At 54.7% G+C, this 13,208-nt stretch overlaps 1 protein-coding gene across 1 annotated transcript in view; it reads right to left on the minus strand.

Annotated features, from left to right (window-relative positions):
• Positions 1-12,696, minus strand: part of ITGA11 (integrin subunit alpha 11) — a 43,909-nt gene extending 31,213 nt beyond the window's left edge. Inside the window, exons 1-2 of the mRNA XM_062642582.1 lie at positions 12,520-12,696; positions 5,693-5,804 (exon numbers count right to left, since the gene is read on the minus strand). Coding sequence (XP_062498566.1) covers positions 5,693-5,804; positions 12,520-12,571 — 164 coding nt within the window. The 5' untranslated portion in view covers positions 12,572-12,696. The remainder of the gene's footprint in view (positions 1-5,692; positions 5,805-12,519) is intronic.
• Between the last annotated feature and the right edge of the window lie 512 nt (positions 12,697-13,208).

Here is a 13,208-nt window from a genome sequence, read left to right on the forward strand (position 1 = left end):
CTTTCCCAGTCACCCATTAGCCCCAGTTAACAGTGTCCGGGGGGTCCCCCACCCGTGGATTTCTGCATGGGAGGCACCGGTGGGTCACTAGCTCCAATATCACAGCTCAATCCAGCTGCCCTGGACCGGGCACCAAGGCCCCCAAGCTCTAAATAATGAAGATGTGGTTGCAATGGGTAAATAACATAGACTGGGAAGGACCAAGACCCTCTTCCTCCGTAGAGATCTTAAGCGAGCAGCACATGTATATTGCGGTGGCACAGCAGGAGCCAGTGTCCATCCACCTCCAGCCTCACTGCAGTAGGGGCACCGGTGAATAGAAGCTAAAGCTATGGTGCAATGAGGATACCTTAGAAAACACCAAGGAGGGAGTTTTCCTCTGTGATCCAAGGACTTGGCCTTAGCGGGTCTCCTCCAGCTCTTCCTCAGAACCCTGGTGCATCTCAAAGGGGAAAGCCCAACCGTGCATCACAGCAAGCAAAGGTAGTTTAGGGAATCAGGGGTTTGGGAAAGCCTCTGGCAAACCCACAGGGCTGAGACAGAGGAAACTCCCCCCCCCTTTGCAGGGGGCAGGCAGGGTAGAGGTGCTGCTGGGATGTCTGGGAGCCCAGGAATCATAGAACCAACCTGGCCTTGAGCATTGCCAGGGATGGGGCAGCCACAGCTTCTCTGGGCACCCTGTGCCAGCGCCTCAGCACCCTCACAGGGAAGAGCTTCTGCCTAAGAGCTCAGCTCAGTCTCCCCTCAGGCAGGTTAAAGCCGTTCCCCTTGGCCTGTCCCTGCAGGCCCTTGCCCAAAGCCCCTCTCCAGGTCTCCTGTAGCCCCTTCAGGCACTGGAGCTGCTCTAAAGTCTCCCTGAGCAGCTGCTCTCCACCGCTGGATTTGCTGTGTAGCCCAAATCCCCATTTCTGCACGTGGCACCCATCAGATCCCTTGGGAACAAGAACACCAAGTGCAGTTTTGCTTTCTTGCTGGATTGGGCATCAAACGCTTTCCTTCCTCTTCTTGGCTGAGCGTTGGCTTGTCTGCAAGGGGATGTCCCCCTGCAAGCCCCGCAGTGAGTAACACGGGGCCACATCTATATTCTGAGTAGATCAAATGCTCTCTAAAAGCACATGAAAGAAAGAAAGGAAAGGGCCCAACCTTGCAGCTGAGGCAAACCAGCCCCGGAGCCTCTGATAACCACAGGGCTTTATGGCCAGGAGGATGTGCTGCAGGGATGCCAGATGTCCCATGTCCTCGAAGACACCCTGGGAAAGTGCCAGGCAAAGCAGTCCCAAAGAGCCCAGTGATGCTATAACAAAGCCTGGGGGGTTTTCTGGGATAAAAAGGCTGTGTTGTCCCAAAGAAGGGACAATCCTGAGCGCAGGAGATGGGGTGGGCTGCCGGAGCATCCCACACCCTGCGGGCAACCCGTGCCTGCAGCCCCGGCCCGGTGGGAGGGAGAGCTGGGAGCAGACATGATCCCTGTGCCGGAGGAATGCTCTGCAGTTATGTACCCTTTCACCAAAATAATCCAGGCGCTCGGGTACCGGCCAAACCACAGGAGAACGGGAGCCAAGAAAGCCGCTCGCAGGAGTAGGGAAATAGCAGACCTTTAACTGGTTTTCCAGATCAGCACAATTATAGCCTTCAATCCACCGAGCAGATTTGTCTCTGTTCTCCCTCCTCCTTTTTCCCTTTGGCCAGGCTCGGACTGGAAATGTCCTGTCTGTGCCTGGAGGAGCCGTGGGGATGGGGCTCCGAAGGATGCCCCATTCCAGGCACCCGTGGAATGGGGTTAGCCTTGCGAGGATGAGCTCTTGCTGAGGGCAGTGGGGAGCTGTGCATGGAGGGGCTCAAGGGGACCTCCCTTTTGCAGCCCTTTGCTGCAAAGCAGAGTGAGGACAGCACTAGACATGAGAGTACCTAGAGAGCATCCAGCATCCCAAACACCGGGCCTGCATCCCTTGAAGCCCATCGGCTCCCCAGCCCTGCCACCTTGCCAGCAGCATCAGCGAAGGCCCAGCCACAGCCAGCTTGGGAATGCTGTGTTTATTAGTTTTACAGCTTCTGAAGGCTAATGGATGTTTATTCCCAGGGTTTTCCTTCCACAGCCAGTTCATTTTTCACATAGCTGGAAGCTTTCGATCCTCCCATCCACAAGCCAGCACAGGGCAGAAGTCCCAGCACTCCCTGCATGGAGCATCACAGATGCTGCTCTCTGCTCCGTGGAGGCACAACCTGCACCCCAGGCTCCTTTCCCTCTCCTGCTTCTGTACTGGGGTGTCTGGTGGCAATGAAGAGCTGAGGGCAGTGGTTGGTGTGTCCTCCTGTGCACATGTGGGAGCAGGGAATGGCTTCTTTTGTCCTTCCTTAGGGAGAGACACAGTTCCTGCTTATGGGATGATGGGAAGCAATCAAGAAAAGCAACTGGGAGAGGAGTTGAAAGATGGAGCAGACTTTTTTTACCTTTTTTCCCCTGATTCTGGACCTCTAAGAACATTTTCTCCCCAGATCCATGTGATTACAGTTTGTTGGCCACAAACACCCATGAGCAGCATGAGAAGAGGACACATGGAGATGGGAGCTTCCACTTTTGAGGGACACGCATCCCATTTGTGGAAACTCTTTGCATGTTTGAACGCACTTGTTTTGCTCAGATACATCCAACGACAGCAATAAGCCTTCCTGGACTTACAGGATTCACACCTTAAATACCCTCACAACGACATGAAGGAAGGCATGACCTGGGGCAGAGCCTGCTCACCACTTCAGCTCAACACCAGCATCATCTCTGCCCTTATAGCAACTCACTTGCCTTCAACCAGAGCTCCTGCCAGGCCACTTTGCCAAGCACAGAGAGCTCCCATTTCCCCCAGGTTTCACCCATGATGCTCAGACCCCATAACGTGGGTACCACTTGCACTGCCGACACCAGGAGCGCACTGCCTGACTGCTGCTGTATGGACCTACTCACTAGGGTCAATGTTAGCAGCCTGTTGTCATCCTTTCCATTCCCATACTTGCAGAAGGCACTTGGGTTGCCCCTCCAGCTTAATGAAAGAGGGAGAGAACATGTTGAGAGAGAAGTCTGAAAGCCTCTTGCTGCACTGGAAGATGGGGAGCAGATGAAAGCCGCCCCTTGAACTGATGAGCTTTCTGAGCAGTGTATTCCAAACGTCTTTCCCCCCTGGAGTTTAATAATCCGCATTCTTTCCTCCCAGATTTTCCACTATTGGGGTTGCACTTACAGCCCCCACCTGCAAAGGACCTGGCTCCTTCATCAACAGGTTAGAGCAAGGGACATGGTCACAACTAAAAATATACCTGGAGGATATGATATATGAGCTTGTACACACTCAAATATGTCTTTATGCACACACATACATATGTGTGTATATATATATATATATATAGGCTGCTTTGAAACCCTTCTAAAGCCATCCACACTAGCCAAAAGCAGCTTTAAAAGACTCAGACTGAAGGATAGGTGCCAAAGTCCTCAGATTGCACATTTGGTATTTGGCAGCCGGCTCTGTGCACGTTGTTATAGCCATCACTCCTCTAGGAACCCCTTCTGAGATAACCATTTAGCTCCTCTGCATTTCAAAAGGCTTCGTTGGGCTCCTCTGGGATGATACTGAACGATGCTCGTCTGGCTTCGACCAGCAGCTGGGCTTTCAGCTTTGCATCTCCCTTTCTCCTGCCAGCTCCTGGGGTTGGCCGAGGCTCAGCTGTACTCCCTTGGTTTATGCTATAGATGCTTTCTTTGCTCCGTCATTTATCCTTTAACCACAGTGAGTCACCGTGGCTTCATTTTTAACTGTGTCCACGGATTTAATAGACATTTTGTATGGCATAATTGCACATCCAAAAAGATGCTGTACTTACACACGGACACACTCACTCTGTGCGGAGAACATCCCCTTCCTCATGCAGAGGAACCAGCAGAAGTGAAAACCACAGCTGGGTCCTGCCTGATGCTGGCAGGAGAGATGTGAAAGGACCAAAATGAACCAGAGAGGGTCTTTGCTCCAGTGTCCTGCTGGGAAAGGAGGAAAACCCCTCCCTTTCCTGGTCCCCAGTGCTTGACCAGCCCATCAGTGATGGTGGCAAGAGGGGGGGAAAAAGCATAAGAGCCCCGAGATAGCACAGGAATTGCAGTCCCTCTGCCAGGATCATGTTTAAAAGAGCACCTACAGCTAAAATTGGACTGAAAATAGTAGGAAGTGGGCGTTTTCCACCAATCTCCATAGGGCCTTCCCCTCAGAGAGCTCACTTTGGGCAGAAATCTCTGCAAAGCAGCAAAACCAGCCTGGGCAGGCACTAATCCCAGTGGCTTAGCAAGGATGCTCTGGGACACAACAGCATGGTCATGCTTTTGGGGAGACTCAGCTTGGCCATGAGCAACCCTGGGCTTGGTCTTGAGCCGAAGCAGGGTCTTGAGCATCACCATCACACAGATGCGAGTCTGAACCTCAGAGGGGATGCTGGGTGTTAAAATACCTCCTCAGGACCCATACCTGCAACGGGACAGGGGCAGCTTCAGGGGCTGCACCCCAGGCAACCTCCTCCCTTCCCAGCCTATCCCGGAGCATGCGTTCCCAGCGGGAAGCTGAGCCTTATCCCATTATGAATATTAACTCAGGTCTCTGCTGGAAGGAACCAGTGACCCAGAGAGTGGAAACATCAGCACAGGTTTAACTGCAAACAGCTCCCTGGGATGCAGTGGGGACACTGGAGCTCAGACAGCGCCCACAGCATCAGCATCACCCCATTAACTGCACGCACGGGACCATGTGGGGAAAGCACACAATCCTTGTGGGAAGCTGGGGCTCGGAGCCAGTGGAAAGGCTCACCACAGCGTGCCTGGGCTCCTGGCCCCAACCCTCCCTTAGGGAAGCAGCGAGCAGGCCGTGCTGATGGAAGTTTGGGAGACCAAGGTTAAAGCAAACCTCCCTGCTCCTCTTTGCAGTGAAACAGCTCAGCTTGAGGACACAGCCCTGGGCCCCCACCAGCAAAGATCAGCACAGCTCTGAGGGCTGAGTTTCAGGGGTATCCATCTGCACTAATCCCATGTTTGCTGTCACCCACCCATAGGGCAGATCCTTGGGCTCCACCGTCATTGAGCTGCAGGGAATCTGATGGGGTTTTGAGCTGCCCTCATCCCTGCAGCATCCAGATGTGCTCCTGCAGAGCACCGAGGGTCCCTGCCAACATCTGTGCAGGATCCCCCAGCCCTGGCGAGGAGCAAAACCTGCCCTGAAACCCAAAACCTGAGCAAAGCCCATCCAAGTCCCATCCCGTGCTCCTGATGGATGCGGGCAGGGCTGAGCGCTTCTGCAGACCACGGCACCTCGGTGGAAACTGTATTAAAGGGGATGGCCTCGACCCAAAACCCAGCAAGCATTGGAGGCCAAGGGGCCCTGGGAGCCGTGGACCTGCCTGGAGCAAAGCCCCGTGCACAGCACCTGCCACAGCACAACACCTTCCATCCACACACACATCAGGTACAGACATGCTGTTATCCCCCATAGAAACCTCCTGTTTTGGCACCAGCATCACCAAGAGCAAACCTCAGCTTCCCTCCAAGCAGCAGCACTGCCTACCCCAAACTGGTGGTTAGATGGAGCAGAAGGAGAATTCCAACCTTCTGGATAGGTTGCTTTAGATCCCCCCCTCTCCAGAGCCAGGCACAGAGCTCACTCACCATTTCTTCCCTCCAATGTCGTGCTGCTGCACCGTGTAGCCAAAATACGCTTCCTTGGAGCCAGCTATGATTTTGGGTCTCTTGGTGTCGACGTTGAAGGTGTCAGTGAACCCTGGCGAGAGGAAAGGAGGATCCTGTCAGTCAAAGTGCTGCGATGGGAAGAGAAAACCCCTTGTCACTGCCGTCAGAGACTGACCCAAGAGGCTGGCAGCGTCCATCCATGGGGATATCCAAACCCCCACCAGACACAGCCCTGGCCAGACCGCTTGAGCAGGGCTTGGGATGGGTGACCTCCAGAGGTGCCTCCAACTCCAACCATCCCCCAGATCGTACAATGAGCCCCAGGAGCACCCTATGTGGAGCAGGGGTGGGTTTACCCCAGCACAGCAGCTTTATACCATAGCCGTGATGGAGGGGAAGCTGCAAGAGCCTCACCTGCAGGCACCCAGCACTCCTCCCTCCAGCACTGAGCACCCAAGGAGCAGCCATCCCAAAGCTGCAGCTTTAAGCAGGTTCAATTATAGGCTTTAGGGACGTCAGCTGTGCAAGCCCTGGAGGTAACCCCTTCAACCCTGCATGCTACCAGGGCAAAAGGGTGTCTCTGGTTTTACCCCATCTTGATGAAGGGTGATAAACCATGATAAAGGAAGAGCACCCTCCTCCCCTCTGACAGCAACTTGCTTGCCAGGGAGCAAATCCTGGGGGATTGCTCTGGAACCCCCTCCCTCTGCCAGGAGCTGGACTCAGGGCCAGGGTGCTTTGGGGCTGCTGGAGATGCCCCTTTGCCTACCCATGGGTGCAGGAGCTGCCCGAATCATGGCCACAGCTCCCATGGAGAAAGTGGTGGGGGCAGAGAGCACCCCTGGGCAGGGGGAAAGGCAGTATCTGTGCCAGGGAGCTCCAGCTCTGCATTGCCTCTATTCCTGGTGGATGCAAAATGCTGCAGCCCAGAGAAGCTGCGGCTGCCCCATCCCTGGCAGTGCTCAAGGCCAGGTTGGACACAGGGGCTTGGAGCAAGCTGCTCCAGTGGAAGGGGTCCCTGCCCGTGTCAGGGGTTGGAACTGAATAAGCTTTAAGGTCCCTTCCAACCCAAACCAGGCTGGCATTCTATATGATATCCCATGGTCAGCATCCCACAGGTATCAGCCCATGATACCCAGTGCACACCTTTATCCAGAGACACACACGCTTTGCTCAGGCCAGCAGCATACCCGAACCCTCCATGGGTGCAAAGACTTCACAGCCTCTATAAGGAGATGTTGGGGTTTTATCTTCACAGTGTTATTTCCTCCCTGGCTTTGCTGAAGCACAGAGGGACATGGCCCAGGAGGACCATGTGGGAGATGGAGCTGCGGGGATGGATGCTGACAGCCAGGGTATCCTGGATGTTCATACACCTTTGGGCAGAGAGTAGCTGCTGGGTGGTTCATGCCAATGAAGTAGCTTAGCATCCTCCTGAAGGACAGCTTTAAAGCAGCAGAAGGATCACGTTTGGTGTTTAAAGGGGCTGTCAACAGGAGAGGCTGGGAATGGCGCTTCCCAGGCAGAGGAATTCGCAATGGGAATTGTTTTGATAGGCAGGAATGCTCAGGATAAACCCGACTTTTGCCGTCCGGATCTGCAGCCCTGGCTCCGTGAGCAGAGAAGTGCGGAGTGTGGCCAAGGATCGCTGAGGTAAGGAGCTGCGAGATCCTACAAAGAGAAACTCTAGAAAGCAGGGAGGGGAAGGAGGCGGGGATGGGAGCCAGCACATTCTGTGGTACATTGACCTGATTTAACATCACAAACCAAACCCAAACCTCCTGGAGTTAACCGTTTCCCACTGGAGATGCAGGGGCCAGGACCGGCCATTGAGAGGAGTGATGGGTAAAGGGAGGGGTGGGAAGGTCATAGGGATGCTGGGAGCATGGGGTGGCATCCTAGACCTGCCTGGAAGAGGGGGGTCTTTGGGGTTTATGTATCCCATATCTTTATATATCAATATCTTTATATATCAATACCTTTATATATCAATATCTTTACATACCAATATCTTTATATTTAAATATCAATATCTTTATATATCAATGTCTTTATATATCAGTATCTTTATATATCAAGCAAGGTCCGATTCCAGGTAATGCAGAGGCATCACCACTTGAGTTGCAGAGCAAGTGTCAAAGAGGATGTGATGGGTTTGGTTCTGATTCTTGTTGCGTTCAGCAGAGGTTTTTGCACTGCAGAGCCCCAAGCAGAGGTTTTGGGGGAGTGGGAGCACTGGGACAAGCTGGGGACCCCCATCCTTGCATTGTGCAGCCAGTCTGGTCATGAAAAGCAACACAACCCCCCAGATAAATAGCAGGAATGCTTCCTAAAGTGCAAATGTGTCTGAGGCAGGGGGAGCAGGGAGAAGGGCTGCTTGTGCCACTCGTCGTGCTGCAGCATCCTGCATAGGGATGCAGCAGGTAGCAGGGACCAGGAGAGGTGGTGGGGCTGGAAAAGCAAAATGGACTGGGAGAAAGCTTCCAGGCACTGGATACAGAAGGGAGGGTTCCGGAAGCTGCCAGATGCGGGTGCATTGGAGGCAGAAAGGGAAAGGAAATAAATAATCAGAGGGTATTTAAATGGGTTTCAGCTAATGGGAGCTTTTTGGGAGGTTGAGCAGCCCAAAGAGCCGAGCCTCATCTTCTTGTCAGGAGTGACATCACTGTCAGAAAGAAGTGACCAGAAGCCACATGTTTTGCTTGCGAGGCTGCCAAAGGCAGGAAGCCTCCAAGACCTCCCTTCCAAACCAGAGCTTCTGTGGAGTCCAAGCTTTTGATTCTTGTCGGGTCAAATACTAAGGAGAAAAGAGCAAAACACATTGAGGGAACAATACTGGAATAAACGGCACCTTTCCTGCCAGGAAGGGTAAAAATAAGTCCTCACCGTAAGGGAAACCACCAGGATGGGGATGCTCTCAGAGCCCCAGCATCATTCTCCTGCCCATACCTCTGCCTGCACCCTTTGGGCAGGCAATGGGATTCACCTCTGCGAAGGGACTCTAGGAAGGTGCTGTAACACATCCTGGTGGTGCTTGCTGTGATGCCCCAAGCGTGTATTCTGCTGCCATGAGACGGTTGGGGCTTTAGCTGCAAAGCTTTATGATTTAAGAAGATGTGAGCCAAGCAATGGGGCTGCTGCAAAGCGTTTCCTTCGCTGTGTTTTGAGTGCAAGGAAAGCTGTCAATGTGTTTGACTGCATTGTGCAAACCCAGCCTGTTCACCGGCCTCCACCACGTTCATAGGGTTTCTGGAGAGAGGCAGTGGCATGGTGGGGAGAAGCATCTCAAAGGCTGCTGCTGCATCCAGCCTGTAGGAACCTCTATGTGGATCTGCATGGGCTCCTCTGCTGAATTAGCTTCCAGTATCTGAAGGGGCCTACAAGGATGCTGGAGAGGGGATTTTCATCAGGGACTGGAATGACAGCACAAGGGGTGATGGATTCAAACAAACAGGGGAAGTTCAGACTGGAGATAAGGCAGAAGCTCTTCCCTGTGAGGGTGCTGAGGCGCTGGCACAGGGTGCCCATAGAAGCTGTGGCTGCCCCATCCCTGGCAGTGCTCAAGGCCAGGTTGGGCACAGGGGCTTGGAGCAAGCTGCTCCAGTGGAAGGGGTCCCTGCCCGTGGCAGGGGTTGGAGCTGGAGGAGCTTTAAGGTTCCTACAAGCCAAACCGGTCTGGGATTGTGTGATTTGCCAAAGACCTGGAGCATGCCAGGGTCAAGCACCTCAGTCTGGCACTTGGAAACTCTCTTCACTGCTCTTGCTCCTGATTCCACCCTCTTTGCTCAAGCACATAGAGAAGAGGTGACCTCTGCAATGGTGCAGCAGGTCCCTGGACCCCAGCATCGCCACTGTGACCCCTGCATCCTCAGCATCACTGGGGATGCTGCTGGCCACCCAATGCTGGGCTGACCCCATCCCCACCACCACATGGGCTCTGGTGGTATCAGATCCTCCTCTACAACCATGCACATGACCTTCTCTTTTCTGAAGATGGAAATGTTTCGCTTATCTAGGAAATCTTTAAGCTTTATATAGGGTATTTGGGCAAACGCCATCAAGCCCCGAGAAGGAGCAAGGAGGGCAATGCGTCCGTGTTTCCCTCCAGCTTTAATCCCTCTGAAGCTGAACGAGATGCTGAAAGCACCAGATTCCCCTCCAGGTCCCTATCTCAAAGCCAGCATTTGTCATCAGCTATTAGGAAACAACCCAGGGTTTGGTGGCTGCTGCAGCTGTGGATGGAGAGCCAGGGAATACTGAGGATGAGCAGAGGATCAGTCATGGCCGGCTCCTGGGTTGTAACATTCCTGGTTACCCACAGGATCTCTGACAAACAGCCCCAGGGCATCAGCTACACCAGTACCTTGTGCTGCCATAACTCCAGCTTTCTGGCCCCCAGAAGCTGGGGAGGAGCTGGTTGATGGCCACGTTGTGCAGCCCTAAGGAACGGGTTGCTTATTCACTTGCAGCACATTCCTTAGTGATAACACCAATGGCATCAGGAATAAATAGGGGCAGGTCTCTGACTGCCCCTTTTCCCAGGGAGACCCCAGGAAAGTGATAGGTTGTGGAAGGAATGGGGGGGTTGGCTTCTCAGGGCCCCATGTACCTCAGGGGCTTGGTTACGAGACCTTCCCTGGCCAGCGGATGGACAGCAGATAGGTGGGGTTCCACTCAGCCCCACTTGTTGTGGCTATACCCAAATGAAAGCCACCATCAAAGCCTGGATCCCTTGGGAACCCACCTGGACAATCCCAAATGTGCCCTATGGAGCCAGCACGACGATTTTATCAATTGGAGACCCTTTAGAGAGGGATGGAGCCAACTCCCTCCCCTGGAAAACTGGACCAGTGAGGGAAAACACATGCATGGTTTGACACAAGGGAAGTTACCACAAGTCCAGAGGATGCCATGGGGATGCTGCGAGGGCTGGAGCAGCTCTGCTCTGGAGCCAGGCTGAGAGAGCTGGGCTGGGTCAGCCTGGAGAAGAGAAGGCTCCTGAAGGGGAGACCTGAGAGCAGCTTCCAGGCCAGGCTGGATGGGGCTTGGAGCAACCTGGTCTAGTGGAAGGTGTCCCTTCCTCTCAGGAATTCAATGAGCTTTAAGGCCTCTTCCAACCCAAACCATTCTGTGATTCTATCTCAGCTCATCCTCCCTGGATCCTTCTGGAAGCTGCAGTGTCAGGGATCAACGGGGCCAGTCACTGCCACTGAAGGCGTTTCATTTAACAACCCATGGCCCAGCATCCCTCGGCTGGGCTCCCCTACTTTCAGCCTAGAACTGCACCCTGCCTGCACCCAAGCCTTGAGGAAGAGGAACTGACCTGACCCAAAGTTTAGGGACACCTTGGGTGAAGCACCCGAAGGTCTGCAACAGCGCAGGCAAATGGACCATCCCCAAGGATGCACATCCCAACCTGGTACCCTCAGCCCAGCCCGCGGCAGGGTATCACACACTGCACAAGCTTCCTTTCACTCCAGGTAACAAAACACCAGCGTTAGTCCTCATCAAAACACATCAACCCATAGCCACAATAGAGCCCAGTCCGGAGACCACCACGGAGCAGTGGAAGCATGAACCCTTTTTGCCAGCACTGCCATTGCTGGCTGCTCTACAAATGAGCAGGAACACCACGGGCTGAAACATCCATGGATAGAAACCCCCATGGAGAGAAATCCCAGTGGATAGAATCAGATACAGCAAAACCCATGGGCAGAAACGCTCATGTGGAGCATTTCTGCCCAGCCCAAGACGGAGCTGCCAATTTGCCGCATCCCCCAGCTCCCCCCAGTACCCATCACACATCTCGGAGCAGCATCTCCCTAATGGGGATCCCCCTTATGGGCCCGGTTGCCCACGTAAGAGCGGCGGGGGCCCTGCCGGAGCTCCACGCAGGCAGCCCCGCGCCCGATGCCTCCATGCAGGGCGCACACATGGTCCCTATTAAGCAAAGGAAGTCGGCTCGGCTGCGGCTTGCTTTAAAGGATGCAGCAGCAGCAGCGCAATTAGAAAGGGGGGGGAGAAAAGGGAAAGAAACCGCCCCGGCGCTCTTTTCCATGGGGATGCTCGGAGCCGGGCAGCGGGGAGGCGTGAGCCGGTGGCAGCGCTCCTGGCGATGGGGAAAAGCTCCCTTTTTTCCCTTGCTTTCCAGCACTGAGCAGCCCCAGCCTGGCTGCTCGGAGCCCCGGCTGCGTGCAGGAGGGTGCCAGATGGAATTACAGCGGCAATGACCGCTGCTGGGCAGGCTCTTTCTGCAGGGACAGAGCCCAAAAGCGCCGGCGAGGGGCCAAGAAGCAGCATTAAACCCCGCTCCGTTCCCATCCCAGCCCCTGGCAGGGCTCGTCCCGCACGTATGGGGGGAAGCTGCAGCCTCCTGAAACCAAACGCTTGCCTGAAAGCTCCTCTTTAACTTATTTAACCCCAAACAATCGTCTCTTGCACAGCCCCTCTCGTGTGCCACCGGACAAACAACTTGTGGGGCACGAAAGTTAAGTCTAGGTAAAAGGGTCTGGATTTAGGGGGGTATTTTATTCCCCCACCATCTGATGCTTAAGAAAAACAGGGACTAATCCTGCTGTAAGTGCAGCCCAGCCGAGGAAGGGGCTGGGAGGATGCGGAGCAGCCTGCTCATTCCCGGAGAGTCCAAAGGTCTCCATCCCTTTCCATCCCCCTGCAAGAGTTTTCCAACAGCCTTATTAACCCTGGGCTTCCTCCAGCAGCTTTCCCAAACAAGCAGAAGTTATTCCCGGTTCTTTCCCCTTGCCCTGGCAATCGGGGTGGGCGCAGGAAGGGGAGCAGGCACTTACCAGGCAGGAGGCAGAGGGAGCAGGCGAGGAGCATCCCGCTGGGGAGGTCCATGGGAACGCCGGCTGCCCTGCTCCCCGGCCCCGAGCATCCGCGGGAGGCAGCCAGCCAGACTGGTAGCCTCACTCACAGAGCCCTTTCCTTATCCCAGCCTTTCCCGGCTCCCTGACAGAAGGCGAGCATTGGGAGGGAGTGGGAGGGACGAGCGAAACTTGTAGGAGGTACAGCAGGAGAGGACGGGAGAGGGGACAGGCTTTGCGTGGACACAGCACCCTTTAGGGATCGGCTCCCCAGCAGGGCTGGGCCAGCTGGGAACTTCAGGCCCATGGCATCACCCCAGTCTTCTTCCTGCAGCACCCTTCTGGGGTCCCCTGGAACTCTGCACCCCAATGGGGACTTGGTCATGGAAGGTCTGCAGGGGATCACTGATGGCTGTGGGGTGCTACATCTGCTTGATGCCACCTCTGCTTGGGTACCACTTCTGCTTTGGTGCCACCCCCATACAGGTGCCACGGGTGGGGTGGAGAAGAGAGGGTGCCAGTACCCACGGCACCAAGGAGGCTGCTGTGATGCCACAAGGCACTGCAGTGCTGGGGGAACTGGTCACAACATCTCCTTTCCTCAGCACCTACCCAGACACGAGAATGCCTTTGCTTGCACAAGCACCCAGGAGAGCCCCGCTGGGAGGCAA

The sequence above is a fragment of the Pezoporus occidentalis genome, unplaced genomic scaffold (assembly GCF_034315485.1).
Source record: "Pezoporus occidentalis ecotype Australia unplaced genomic scaffold, CSIRO_AGI_Poc_V1 ctg72, whole genome shotgun sequence".
Taxonomy (NCBI): Eukaryota; Metazoa; Chordata; class Aves; order Psittaciformes; family Psittacidae; genus Pezoporus; species Pezoporus occidentalis.